At 33.5% G+C, this 15539-nt stretch overlaps 1 protein-coding gene across 1 annotated transcript; it reads left to right on the forward strand.

Moving 5' to 3' along the window:
• Nucleotides 1-9083: 9083 nt before the first annotated feature.
• On the forward strand, nt 9084-14635 carry LOC109816830 (O-fucosyltransferase 10). Its single transcript, XM_020381961.3, has 10 exons — nt 9084-9653; nt 10165-10249; nt 10338-10405; nt 10501-10589; nt 11076-11273; nt 11484-11688; nt 11820-11987; nt 12322-12489; nt 13205-13395; nt 13913-14635. Exons 1-10 carry the CDS (start codon nt 9285-9287, stop codon nt 14118-14120), a joined length of 1749 nt encoding a protein of 582 aa, XP_020237550.1. The 5' UTR covers nt 9084-9284; the 3' UTR covers nt 14121-14635.
• The last annotated feature ends 904 nt before the right edge of the window (nt 14636-15539 follow it).

The raw sequence follows: 15539 nt of genomic DNA on the forward strand, positions 1-15539 counted from the left end.
GGAGATATTTTTAAAGTTGTTCATCCTATTGTACGGATTGAGATAGTTGTGATACTCTAAGAGCCCAATTTGTTGAAAAATCCTCCTTGGAAAGTTGTCCCTTGGAGTGCATGATGTATTGTTCTCCTCTAGGACTTAGTTGGTCCTGTGTGTGGGCAAAGTCGAAGCACACATGTATAAAGCGACCACGGTATAGGGATCAGGTCGAGCTTTACTAATTATAAGTGGCCAATTTGAGTAAAGTACAAAGTCGGGAACTTAGTTCCTAACCAAGTATCGGAAGGTTGTAGTATTTGGAGGATAGTCAATAGGCTAATCTCATAAGTGGTTTAGTTGAGCTAGTTAATGTCGTGGTAGGCCTAAACTCAGCTGTCCTATCCTGACATAATACTATACTTCCTTGTTTAAGTGACAAAGTCTGAGAAATTGTTATCGTATTGTGGATTTTTAACCAAATTTGTTGTTTACCTAATAAGCCCAAAAAGGTTATGTGTTGTCGGTTCGATAGGACCTAGCCACTTAGACTGCTCACCCTGTATTGTAGGAGATCTCCGGGTTGAAATGTGTAATGACGCATGTGTTGATGAGTTGATATTGTGATGATATGAGTTGTATGTGTTGATGTATTGTGAAAGTGGTGTTGAGATGTGTGTTGTTTATGTGGTGTGTGCTATATGTTAATCTAGTTAATGATGATATTGATGTTAAGTTGCCAATGTTGTAAGTTGTTTTCCTATATATGTGTCGTTTATTTTTACTAGCTTACCTTTACATGTTTTCACATGATTTGTACTGCGATGATCATACAATGTATGAGAGTAGTGCAAGGATAAATTGGTGTTAGTTGATGGAGGTTACTTGGTAACAAGAGCTTGAGAGTTATATTTTGTTGATTACTCTTAGTGAAAGAGTTTATTTTGTAGATCGTTGTATATATTATGATATGTTAGGCCACCTTTGGTGCACAATAATATATATATATATATATATATATATATATATATATATATATATTCATGTTATATTATTTAGTTGTGTTATTTCGAAGTGTGTGGATTATAGCAGGTTGTTACAAATTATATTTATAAAAAAAATAGAAATCCTTAAATATATAAGTTGTCAATTTGATTTGCGTGGAAGCACTCACGGCGTTGAATGCGGAAGGAAAGCACTCGCGGCATTCGAAGTTCGGAAGTTCCACCACAGAAATTTAAAATCTTTGTTTACTAATAATGCATTTTTTAAGAAAATGTATTATTTAAGTAAAATTACACTACAAAAAAAAACAATAAATTTATATTTCACACAAAAAATACATTTAGTATTATCTGTGTATAAAAATTATAAACGGCAATTTCTATAAGACAGTAAAAAGTAGGTGTAATAAGACAAAATGTAGTAAGGATTATTGGAGGAAACAAGAGAAAGGAGGCAACGCACTTTGCTGACCAGCTGTTGACCGTTGTTGGAGTGATTACTGATTAGACATTTGAGTAATCTTCCACCAAAAAAAAAACAAATGATATTACCCCACCTCTACATTCATGTTTAAACTATTTTGTTCATTGAAAATGACTAATACATAATTTTCAATTATCATTCGATCACAAATTTAATTATGTTTAATTGTTACTTTTATTATAAGATACTAGTAGTTGAATCTGATTAACACATTATTATTAAGTTCTTTTATTTATGAAGTTATTTTTAAAATAATTGATTAATGTAAGTCATAAATGTTATAAAAAGCCGTCTGTTAAATTAATGTTCTTAATGTCATTTTATCTTTAATTCGTGCGAAATACACGTGACATTTACACGATGTAAAATTCAGTTTTTTTATATAAACTCTGTAACGTAACAAGTTATTTTAGAAAATCTAGTGTAGGTGATTTAGTAGTTTAGAACGGGCCGTTCCCAATCTGAAACGGGTCGTTCCAAACTATTAAATTGACCTGTAAATCGTAGTTGAGAACGAGCCGTTCTGGAGGGAGAACGGGTCGTTCTGGATGCAGAACGGGCCGTTCTGGATGCAGAACGGGCCGTTCTGATTTTAGAACGGGCCGTTTTGCATGTAATTTTTGCACATGAAAAAGCAGTACAGAACGGGCCGTTCCGGATTCGGTACAGGCCGTTCTGGCTACTCCGGAATGCCTATAAATAGGGATTGTGGGCCATGAGGAGAATGTGAGTTTTTAGAGAGAAGTTTTAGAGAGAAGGTCTCTGGGTCTGTGAGCTCCTTTCTCTCCCAAATTTCTCTATATGATTTCTTTTCTCCTCTAGACCACTAATGTCTTCTATCATTTCTTGAAATGCAGATTTGAAAACTTGCTTTGAGTGGTTTGAAGTTCCGGGTTGAGATTCGAAGGGAAATTCTACTTCTGTTCAGTTTTTGGCTAGTCTGAGCCAATCTTCAGGTGAGGGAAGCTAGAATGTAGATTGTTTAATTTTAGGAGAGTTAGGGAAGCTTCATGCATTGTTTTATTTGAAAATGGTTAAGTTGTTGTTTGTGGATTGAGTAGTTGTTGGTTTAAGATGTTCATATGTTGTGTGTTGATAATATGTGATATGTTATTAAAGTTGTTATACGTTGTGAAACTAAGTTGTTTTTATGTTGTTTATTGTTGAATTATTAATAAGTTGAGATGTATAAGTTGAAGTAGTGTATTGTTGTAAAAGTTGTTTAAAGTTGTATGAGTTGCCTATTGTTGTAAGTTGCTTAAAGTTATAAGTCGTCTATTGCTGTAAAGTTGTAAGTTGTCTATTGTTGTGAAGTTGTTAATATGTCTATTGTTGTAAAGTTGAAAAGTTGGGGACATATGGTGAAGATATATGTCCTATGTTGAGATACATAGTACTAAGGTGATAAGTTGAAAGTTGTTTTAAAGTTGAATCCCTTAGTACTGTGTGGACGACATGGAAATAGTCGATCCATGTCATGGTTGAATGACCAATTTGAGTAAGGTATCTAGTTAGAGATGTAGTCTTTGACTAGGTACTGGACCTCCGAGTCTAAGTGGCACACTTGAGAAATCGCCTATTGTTGTCTATACCTGGTTCTCTTCAGAGTTCTTAACGTTGTTCTATACCTGACCTGGTTGAGATAGGTCAAACTTTGGATTCGGTAGGGTTTATGTCACCTAGACTACTCAACTTCAGTTGTTAGAGATCTCCCAGTTGTTCATGCGTGACGACACATAAAATATTAAGTTGTATATTGTTGTATATTGTTGTTGTTGTTGTATTAAAGTTGCTTCTAAGTTGTATGAATGAATTGTGTTTTTATGTTGAACTGCATGGTCGTTTGTAATAATGATTGAATGAATGAGTAGTATAGCGTTTCCCTATACTTGTATAGTTGTTTATTGAATTCTAGCTTACCATTCTGTTTTCATGTGGATGGACTACTATGATCATACGGTGTATGAGAGCAGATCAGGGTTAGGTTGGAGCTGTTGGCTGAGTCTGCTGCTAGAAGTGGGATTTTTTTGGTTTCCTAGTGTCAGAATTACCATCTTGGGTAACAATTTTGTGCTTGACTAACACTAGGAGATAGTAGTTTTGGATAACTGTGTAAATACTATTACTTAAAAACTTAATTATTCATATATATTTTCATGTTTTGTATTTATGAGTTATCCAATTTTATTATTTATCTTAGTTTACAAATTTTTAGTGCGATTCCATTAAGTGTAAGGACCACGGCGGGTCGTTACAAACTCTAGTGCTATAGTGTGTAAATAAAAAAATGATAAACCCGTACCTTTTCATTTTCTACATATCAAACACAAAAAATTATTTTTACTCTCTCATTTATACTATTTTCTTCTCATTTTCTTATCTATTTCTCAAATACTAAAAATAAAGTGTCTAATTATAATTTTAAGTTTTAATAAATAGTTAAAATTTATTAAATAATGACATAAAAGAGTTAGCTTCGCATAATAAATTATTAATATAATGTAAATTATTTAACTAAATTTGTCAATTTCATTAGCATTAAAATAAAATTCTTGAACTTTTTTTTACAAGTCAACCTGTCAACCCACTCTTATTTTATAATAACTTAAATATATTTTTAATTTCTCAAATTTAAATTTATTATTTTTAATCTCTATAATTTAAAATAAATTATTTTAATTTATCAAATTATTAATAATATATATGAAAGCGATAAATTAAGATAGTTATGCAGTATCATGATATTTTCATTAATAAGGATACCAGTAAGCAAATATTATGTGAGAATTTTTGATAAATTTTTTAACAAAATTTGAGTATAAGAATTAAAAAAAAATTGTTAAAATTATACAAACTAAAAAAATTAATTTTAAATTTAAATAACATAGAAAAGTAAATATTACGAGTGTATTTGACCATACATTTTAAGAGATTATAAGTTTATCTAATTGATTTATAAGTTAGTTTGACTAAAAATGATACAAAAGTTGATCCAAATTTAGTTTATTTTTATAAGTTATGTAAGACCTGCAACACAAAACTCTCATTTTCTTTCTCTCTTCACTCTCATTTCTCCTCACTCTCTTTTTCCTTAGACTCAATTTCTCAAGCTACTTGGTGATTATAAGTGCTGAGTAGAGGGTCAGGAGCTAGCTGAGAGCACCGATTTCTTCTCCCTTTTTCCACTTCTCTTCTTCTTCTCCTCTTAGCTCGGATTCTTCTTCTCCGAGGTAAAGGAAGCTAGATTTCATGCTGATTGGGTGTAAGTGAGTTTAGGAACTCATGTGATGTTTGATTTCAGAAGATGAATGGTTGGATTGAGGAGTTATTCATTTTCGGGGTATCGGGAAAATTGGGGAAAATGGTGATTTTGAAGTGTTTGGTGGTTGCATGTTGAAATAAAGCTTGTTTTCGAGTTGTATGATATAAATGTAGTTCATTTCATGGATTGCATGTGCTTGAGCTAGCTGATTTGTAGGTTTTGTTTGAAATTTTCGAAGTTGTGAAGGTTGCTGTTTGAAATTGCGTCGAGCGCAGTTCTTGGCGCCGAGCGTGTGTCCATCAGAGAACTTCATTGTCCAAGCACGTCGGGTGCTAGGTTGGTTGCGCCGGGCGAGGTTGGGAATGGAAGTCCCTGGATGACTCACGCCGGGCGTGGGGAGAACTGCGTTGGGCGTGATATCAGATAGTGGCTCAAAAGTTGAGTTACTGCAATGGCGCCGGGCGTGATTCGATCTCGCCGGGCATCGAGACTCCATGGGGGTCTCTGCCTAGGGTGGTGCCGGGCGTAGAATGAGCGCGCCGGGCGTGAGACCTTGGTGAGGTCTCTGCCTTATTTGCGCCGAGCGCGAGTTTGATACGCCGGGCTTGGGGAGACTTCTGGAAGTCTCTACCTCTTATTGCGCCGGGCGTAATGATAATATGTCGGGTGTGTAAGAGCTTTAGAGCTCTCGGGTTGGGTCCAGGCCGGGTGCAAATCTTATTGTGCCGAGCGTGGACGGGTTTTACTCTATAACTCTGAAAATGTTGAATTTTGTATATGATGTTAATGCTGTTAAGTTGAGCTGTGTTATATGTTGTTTAAGTTGATAATGTTGTTTAAGCTATTAATGTTGTTAAGTTGAGTTGTGCTGTATGTTGTTTAAGTTGTTAATGCTGTTAAGTTGAGTTGTGTTGTATGTTATTTAAGCATTAACAACTGTTAAGTTGAGCTGTGTTGTATGTTGTTTAAGCTGTTAATGATGTTGAGATGAGTTGTGTTGTTGAATGATGAGCTGTTGATCACTAGGACTAGAGGAGATGTTTTCGAAGTTGCTCATCCCATTGTGAGGATTGAGAAAGTTGTGATGCTCAGAGAGCCCAATTTGTTGAAAACCCTCCTTGGGAAGTTGTCCCTTGGAGTGGTCATTATGTTGTTCTCCTCTAGTACTTAGTTGGTCCCGTGTGTGGTCAAGGTCGAGGCACACGTGTACAAAGCGACCACGGTATAGGGGTCAGGTCGAGTTATACCGATTATAAGCGACCAATTTGAGTAAAGTACGAAGTTGGGAACTTAGTTCCTAACCGAGTATCGGAGGGTTGTAGTATTTGGAGGATAGTCGATAGGCTAATCCCATAGATGGCTTAGTTGAGCTAGCTAATGTCGTGGTAGGCCTAAACCCAGCTGTTCTATCTTGACATAGTACTATACTTCCTTGTTTAAGTGGCAAAGTCAGAGAAATCGTTATCGTGCTATGGATTGACATCCAAATTTTTTGTTTACCTAGCAAGCCCAAAAAGGTTTTTTGCGTCGGTTCGGTAGGACCTAGCCACTTAAACTGCTCACCCATGTTGTAGGAGATCTCCGAGTTGAAATGCGTGACGATGCATAAGCTGTTGTTGTGTTGATGTGATGATTCATATGAGCTGTATATGTGTAGTGTGCTGTGTAGCTGTGATTGAGCTGTATGTTGTATGTTAAATCTGTTGAGAATGATGATGTTGTTGTTGAGTTGAAAGTTGTTTGTAAATATACTATATGTTGATTTCTTTTCACTAGCTTACCCTTGCCTGTTTTCGTGTGGGTTGGACTGCAATGATCATACTGTGTATGGAAGCAGAACAAGGATAGGCTGGAGTGTAGTAGTAGGGCTACAGGTGGTAGCAGAAGCTGGCTTTTTGTGAATGGGCTACTTGTTGTAGCTATTTTGTTAGTATTGGATACTGACTTGTTGAGCTCCAAGCTAGACATATGTATATATATATTTACTCTTTTATATGCATACTCTATTCCTGTATGGTGATGTTTTGTTGTGTGACGGCTAGGCGGGTCGTTACAAGTTACATTGGAGTTTCTTGCAGATTATAAGTTCTTATTTTTTTTTAAATCTTTCTATTTATTTACCCTATTAACTTATTTGAAATCATTTTTGGCTTTTTTTAATTTAAAAACTATTTTGTTCATTCTGTTATTATTTTACTCTCATTATAGAAAATATATATTTTATGTCCTTTTATATTTACGAAGTAGTTTATTAGCAAGTCTTATAAATATTCTCAAATGGATCCCCTGATGTATAAGTTTTGATCTAGCTTAATTTTACAACATTTATAATGGGAATTCATTCTTAACTTGTTGGGTGGGTGCTTGAGGGTTGTCCGCATCCGCTGACTTTGCAAGATTACAATTGCGAAAACAATGAATGTTTGGATATGGAACGTTCCTACCAACTTTTCTATGCATACAATAATACCCATGCTATCAATCATAATCAAACAATCTCCACTTTTATTCATATTTTACCTTAATAAAGAACACCACTAAATACCCATTCTAGTTTATTCCATCTAAATCCAACATCGAAAAACAAACTAATCCATTCTTTTATTCCTTACTTACTGCACACATTCTCAAGTGGTCCTATTCTTTGCCAATTGTATACCAAAGTTTTATTTCTTCAACAGCAAGTTTTGTTTTGTTGAAGAATCATAGAAACAATGAAACTCCAGTAATGATATACCTCTCTAATATTTTATGAAATTTTATATAAAACGATGTCTCTGTAGTAACAGTGATCGAGGTCTAAACTCTAAATATACTTAATAAATATATTATTTTTAAGAATATTTTTATTGGATGTTAGTTTAACTTGTTTTTAAAATGTGTCTTGGTCGATCATTCCCACGTGAATGATAAGTTTAAGTTTAAGGCTTGCACGTTTTTCAATTACCTAATTTTGATTTTTTAGTTTTTTAAATTACATAATTGTGAGAGTCCCAATCCTCAAATTAATATATATAATACTTCAATTGATCCTAGTGGTTTATAGTCTTTTCTATATACATTGAATATATATAAAAAAAATTATGATAACTCATTTCATTTATTTTTAATTAATTTTTAACTAATTTATTTTATTTAATAATTAGTTTTTTAATGTAACATATTTTTTTAAAATTAAATTTCATAGTTAATAGTGGTTATTTTTAATGACTCATTTATATTTTTAATATTAAGTTTTAAAAAACAATTTAAGAAAATTTATTATTTAGATAAAAAAAACAATAAAATTTAATGTTATTAATTAATAGAAGAAGTACTCAAGTAAATGATCGTTGCTGTCAAAAAAAGTAAAATAATAATAATAATAATAATTAAAAATAAGGGGGAAATGTTTTTTTTTGCTTTTATTTTTTAATAACGTTCAAATTTGTTTAAAACTCTTCTGAATACATAAATAAAAATAGTTATATTGAATGATTTTTGTTAGCTTTCTACCAAAAATTTTTTTTTTTTAAATATTATTCTTCAACACAAGTATTTTTTTAACTTCTCATCTCTTTTAATTTATTATTTTTATTTTATATTAATTTTTTATATTTGAAAATAAATTATAAAAAATAATATGGTATCACATATTAAATTTATATGACATTGACAATAACTGATGATAATGATAATAATAATGATAATGTCAAAATTTTAATAATAATAATAATATAATATAATATTAATAATATAATAATTTTATTTATAATATTCTAATATAAGTCATTAAATTTAATTTAATGATTCAAATTAATTTTTTTTATTTACATAAAAAATCTTTCTTTCGCAATATATATATATATATATATATATATGATAAAATTTAAATTCAAAATCTTATTTATTTAAATTAATGCTAATTTCTTTTTGTTACAAATCATTCATTAAGTATAAAATATCTTATGTACAGAAAAAAAAATTATAAAATATTTTGTCTTTACAAATTTAATAATCGTGTATTCTTTTAGTAGTTATGTTATTAATATAAAAAAGTTGACTAATCATTGAAAATCCTAACTAATTATCTTGAATCCTTTTAAAAAAATTTCTTTCACTTTTATAGCTAATAATTTTGTGTTTATCTATGTACAATGCAATTACAATAATAATTATTTTTCGTGTATAAATATAATAATTTTTTATTTTAAATCCATGTTATGAAGTTGGCATAAAATAAATGGATTTTATTTTCTAGCCTCTGAAATGAGGAGAGACATAAGATGAATTAAAAGGCAAAAAAAAAAAAAAAACCGTTAAGAAAAAGTAAAATAAAAATAGTTTAAAACCATGTGATTATGAATCTTCTAAAATTAGCTAATTAGATTCTATTTCTGGGAATAGCAGCTAGCCAAGAAGCTTTACACTGCTCACTACACCATGCCGCACTTCCGCTTCCCTTAATTTTCCATCTTCTCTGCACTCTCATTCTCTCTCTCTCTGCTAAACACCACAAAACAAACAAAACCACTCACTCTCATTCCAAACCCTTCCCTCACGCTCCGCAATTCTCACTCTAATGAAATCCAAAGCCGCCGGAAACGCCGCGCCGACCGAGACCGCCGTGGTCGGAGCCGGGAGCAGCAGCTCTCCGAGTCCTCCGCCGTCGCCGCGGCGTCACTCCGGCATTTCGCGGTGCCGGAGGCGGATGCGGCCGGCGAAAGAGTCGGCGGAGAGTCGGCGGCTGGTGGCGAGCATGATGGCGCGGCGGAGCCTCCGGTACTTCTTCCTGCTGCCGGTGGTGTACATCTCGGGGTTGCTGATGTGTGTGGGGCCCTTCTCCTCCCTCATTGGCCACACTCCTCTTCCCGGTTCCCGCTACCGCACCCACCAGATCTTTCACAACCTCTGCCACCATATCCAAGCCGATAATTCCTCTGCCATCCAGGTCTTCAACCACCTCCTCAACTTTTCTTTCTTTTTTTTTTTCCTTTTTTTTTATTTATAATTTGCCAAATTTACCTCGCTAGTTAACCTATTTTTTTACAAGAGAATTACTGTAATCAACAAACTTAATGGGTTACTCTCTCACATCCTGTTGCTCTGTTTCACCGTCGTTCCTATACAATTTGGTCCCCTACTCACACAAAAATGGCCACATTTAATATTTGATACTGTCTCCAACGTTATTTTGTTTTATATTATATTATATTCCTTTTTATTATTGACGACCACGCGAATCAACCTATATGAATTTGTTTAATCTTAATTATGTGATGTATATAAGGACATAAATATTCCCTAATATCTATCGAGGTGGTGTCTGTATTTAGTGTAAAACGGTGCCCAGAAGAGGGTCTCTGATGATGGCTAAAAAAAAATAACTAGGAGAATCATTGCCTTTTACAGAGAGCTGATTTTTATTTATTTTTTAATTATTTTTTATTGTCTTTTTGCAGTTGGCTTCTGTGTGGAAATACAAAAGGAAGTTGAGAGAGCAGAAGCCTTGTCCGAATTTGACGGCTTTGCATCGTGAACATTTTGGTATGTGCGATATTAATGCGAATGGGGAGTTTGGCGTAAAAGTAAAGTTTGTGTGGGAAGTTAATGCGGTGGTTTTTCTTAATTTCAGTGTCGCCTGGGCTGAATGGTTTTTTGATTGTGGAGGCCAATGGGGGTCTTAATCAGCAACGCTCTGCGGTGTGACAAAAGCTTTCCTTTCTCTGGTTTTACGCAGTTGTGTTTTTGATTGAAAAATTATAGTGTTTTGACTGTTGTGTTTCTGAAATTGTTAGATTTGCAATGCGGTGGCTGTGGCTGGACTCCTGAATGCAATACTAGTTATACCTCAATTTGAATTCCACAATGTGTGGAAAGATCCAAGGTGACTGACTGGCTTGCTATCTTTAGCTTTGAACCTTAGAACGTAGGTCTTAACCAAGGTCTAAGTTCTGGTTGTGGTTGTCGCTGCGTTGCAGTAGTTGCAGCCCACAATCACAGCCAGGTCAGCTGTTGTGGTGGCAGCTGCATTGCTTTGTCTGCTACAAATATCGAACCTATTACATAGCCTATGCAACCTAGGACTTGTTGAGCCACAATAATTAGTGATTGTAACTTTTTTGGTACTATGTCTTATCTTTATGATATGGTTGGTCAAGCGATACTTGATTAAATTTTATTACCAACTAAGTGATGAAATTAAAGTAGCCCTCGTTGGGTATGCATGTTTTCCATATGCAATAAACGATTCAAAAACTAGTTAAATATTTAAATATGCAATACAATGACCGTTATGACCCTTTTTAGACTTCTATATTCCTTATTTATTTCTGCAATTACCTCTATTTAAATAATACTATTTCTCTTACAGTGAATTTGGGGATATATACGATGAAGATCATTTTATATCCACCCTTGATGGTTATGTGAAGGTGGTTAAAGAGCTGCCTGAGGCACTAATGGAGCGGCATAATTACAATATGAGTAATATCACTAACATCCGAGTTCAAGCTTGGTCTCCAGTCAGTTATTACCTTGGAGTTGTTTCTCCTATCTTGCAAAAGGAAGGGTAGGTATTGAGTCACTTTCTCCTCTTTTTTATTCATCTTTTTTTTCTTAATATTATTTTTAAATGAAAATGTCGGATTATTATTTAATTTTTTCAAAAATAAGTTTTTGGGTAAAACTGAGCTGTGAAGTGAATTCAAATTTGGCATTTGACACAATTTGATTTTTTATGCAAACAATTTGATGTAATGAATGGTATTTTCTTATGCAGGGTAATTCGAATAGCTCCATTTGCCAACCGTTTGGCAATGAGTGTCCCTCCACATATTCAATTTCTAAGATGTCTTACTAACTATAAAGCATTGAAGTTTTCCTCTTCAATATCTGCACTAGCTAAGAAACTAGTTTACCGAATGATTGAGAAGAGTTCAAGGACAGATGGAAAATACATTGCCGTGCATCTTCGTTTTGAGGAGGTACTGATGCTCGCTTGATCATATTGGAACTGGTAGTTCAGTAGTTGGTATCAATATATGTGACCGTGGTGGAGGGGTACAAGATTGAATCAACTTTATCTAATGTCTGACTAAATATTCTCAACATGCAGGATATGGTAGCATTCTCCTGTTGTGTATATGATGGAGGACAGGAAGAAAAGTTGGAAATGGATTCAGTCCGAGAAAAAAGCTGGAGGGGAAAATTTAAAAGAAAAGATCGTGTCATTTTACCTGAACTCAATCGAGTAGAAGGAAAATGCCCGCTAACTCCTCTAGAAGTGATTTTCTTACTTTTTAATGCTTTATCAATTCAGATCTTGAATTATGATTTTTTTTTTCTTTTCTTAATTTAAATCTGGTCTATCTCGTGCTAATGTTATTGACTTCTAAATGAGATGCCATCAATATTTTTCTTAGTGGTACCCAATACCCATTCTTGATACTAGATTTTGGCCACTATATTTGTGTGCTTTTATTTTAATTAATTTAAGTGACAGAGTGGCGTGATGAGATGAAAATCAAACTAATGTACGAAATTTGAAATTGTGTGAAAGTTGATATCGCATGGAAGAGACTAATGTGTGTTGCATATTGTTTTCCTCAACTATGTAGGTTGGTATGATGCTACGTGGCATGGGATTTGATAACAGTACTTCAATATACTTAGCTTCTGGGAAAATATATCATGCAGAGAGATATTTGGCTCCTCTGTTAAAGATGTTTCCCAATCTTTATACTAAGGAGTCTCTTGCAACACCAGATGAGCTTGCTCCTTTTATGGTAAATATCCTCGGTGATTGGAAAACTAAAACAATAACCAATGTCACGATTCATACTATAGTATGAATCTGGACGGCTTCAGAGTGGCTTCAGAGCTCTTCACTTTTATTTTGATTTCTTTCTCATAGCAGCCTGTAGACTGAGGCATGATAACTTGATTTTGGAAGACCTATGTTGTTTGTAGCTTGTAGCTCTGCTGCAGCATCAATTTATTCTCATTTTATGCAGCAATATTTATAACTTTTATCCTTACAATGATTAAAAACTATATACATTTAAGAAATTAAAAAGAATAATTGGTATCCAGTAATATAAGATGTATCATCTATATGACCATCTAGTAAGAAATTTTTATAGCTAATGAATTGGACTCTGTGACAGACTAATAACAACCATTCATTAAAATTCTCAAATGTTTATGTTCATGGATTTGGGTTGGAACTGAGCTAAAGTTTACCCATTTGATAAAATGATCCACAGTTTTAACTTCTATTGCTACACTTTTATATTTTGGTTTTATAGCTTGTACATCGACCTCAAGAATACATGTCTTGATGGCTGGTTGCAAGTACATCTTTGCTGCAACTCTTGTGAGGTTAAAAAAAAAAAAAACTTATGTTCAAGTTTAATTTAACTATACTCTTTCATAGAGTGTAAGTTGTTATATTTGTGGAGTTTCCAATATGTGCTAATGCCTAGTTTCATCTTTTTCTAGGGTTATTCCTCCCAATTGGCTGCACTGGACTACACAGTATGCTTGATTAGTGAGGTTTTTGTGACAACTCAGGGAGGTAACTTTCCTCATTTTTTGATGGGCCATAGAAGATTCCTTTATGATGGCCATGCCAAGACCATTATCCCAGATAAGCGCAAGCTTGTTGTTCTTTTGGATGACGTGAGTATTAGGTATATTCTCTTTCTCACTCATCCTCCATTTAAAGCTACTATATACTACATTAAAAACGTTTCAAAAGATTTTAGGGAATATTTAATTTGGTCCCATGTATCATATGTTGCCTTGATAGGAAATAAAAGTGATAGTAGTTACTTTTTTCTAGGTTCACATATTAGTCTCGGTCAGTTCTTTGCGATAACGTGTGTTAATTGATTGGAGTTTCCCCTAGATTTGAACTTCAAGTCATGAACCTTAAGATACGTACAAAATAAAACTAAAAAGCAGATAATTTAACTAAATTCAAATGCTAGCTAGCTAAGCCACTAGTGCCGTGTTTTGCAGTTTACTTTAACTTTGATTTGTATGATTACATTATAAATCAACTGCCAATAGGTTGGTTACTGTAGTTGTCCATCCTCGTCTGAATGTTACATTTAAGTAAGTATAGGTGTCACCTGGATTTTGATGTGAGGACAATCCCTGGAAAACACTAGATGATTTCAATATATTTGTGTATTCGTTTTGCAGTTGGAAAGCTTTCAAGGATCAGATGGAAGACATGCTCAGTGAAAGTGACCGCAAGGGAATCATGGTTCCTAGAGTTAGAAAAATAAACAGAAAAACTTCTGTCTACACATACCCCTTACCAGAATGCAGGTGCCTGCAACAGTCTCTTGCCAATCAAATTGACCACCATCTTGACATTTTGGATAATTATAACGGAACAAAATCTTAAGTGGATGATATTTTTCATTTGTTCCAACAACTCTGCACGGTCATCAGATTGATATCATTACCAATTCCATGGCACTGGTTCTACTTCCAATACTGCAGCATTTTGAAGTTGCTTTCTCGTTTGGCAAGGAGTGGCTATTCCTGTTCTGATAACAGGAGAGATTTCAACTCTATGATTGGTAGCTGCGACTGTATGAAGATTTTGTATGCATATTACTTATATTACATAGCGGGACAGTTTCTAGCCTCCAATTTAAAGGTTAGACAACACCGCACCAATGTGTTCTACCAAAGGATATAGCAAACTCAAACAGAGTTAGAATTTTTTTCCCCTTTCTGATCAATGTTTTTTGAGCTGACATTTACATTCTTTGTTTCTTGTATAAAAAAATTTAGGCTTGAAGAAAGATTGTAATCTGTTGAGTCAGTGAGCATTTTTGTTTGACCCATGTCGAGTCAGTAGGCTTTGTTATCCTCCCTTCCTCATTTTCTAAATGTAATTTAATGTCTTTTGTATATTCTTTTCTTTTATATCATTTACATCATCTGAGCTCTTAATTATCTTTGGATCATGGAAAACAGGTTATGATGATAATATGCAATTGAGTCTGGAATGCCATCACAATAGCTAATGATATTTACTCGTAAAACAGTGTAGAAAGAAACTAGTTAAAGTTACAGGAAGGGAGATAGTTGAGTATAGGAAAAGATTAATGAACCAGCAAATGGTTATTTTGGTCTCTGAATTTGGAATGTATTTTTATTATATTTCATGAGACTAAGAAAATGTCAAATATATTCATGAAAGTGTAAATTTACAGTTACATTATTTCAAAATTTTAAAAAAAAGTGATTAAAATAATAATATTAATATATATTTACATATCAAAAAGACAGTAAGTAGTAAAATTTAAAGGTTTATATGATATTTTAAAGATTAATTAGACCTTTTTTTGTTTCAGAAATTAATTAGAATGATTGTTTACTCATTAATGAATGATATTTTTCTTTCTTTCTTGAATATGTTAATAGACGAACCTAAAGGCCCAATACAGGAAGAAATTACATAAAGCCAAACGTAGGAGATTGGAACTCATGATGATAGCACGCAAAATCTGCCACTACTATATTACTTATATATATATCGGAAAGGGTTCTAGTTCTACCGACAATGTTAAACTCGGGTCAGAACCCATGACCTAAGGTATGGTGCACATGATTTGCCACTGCATTCTCGGACACAAATATTTGGTTCATGACTATCCAGAATGGAATAATTGCTCAAGTTTTATTTTTTTTAAAAACTCGACTTTATAAAGAAAAAAGGTCATTTATGTCATTTTCACCTCATGTTTTTCACTAATATCAAATACTGAAGATAATGATTTTAAACAGTCAGCACTAAAGTAATGAACAAATC

The sequence above is a fragment of the Cajanus cajan genome, chromosome 9 (assembly GCF_000230855.2).
Source record: "Cajanus cajan strain Asha chromosome 9, NIPB_CcT2T_4, whole genome shotgun sequence".
Taxonomy (NCBI): Eukaryota; Viridiplantae; Streptophyta; class Magnoliopsida; order Fabales; family Fabaceae; genus Cajanus; species Cajanus cajan.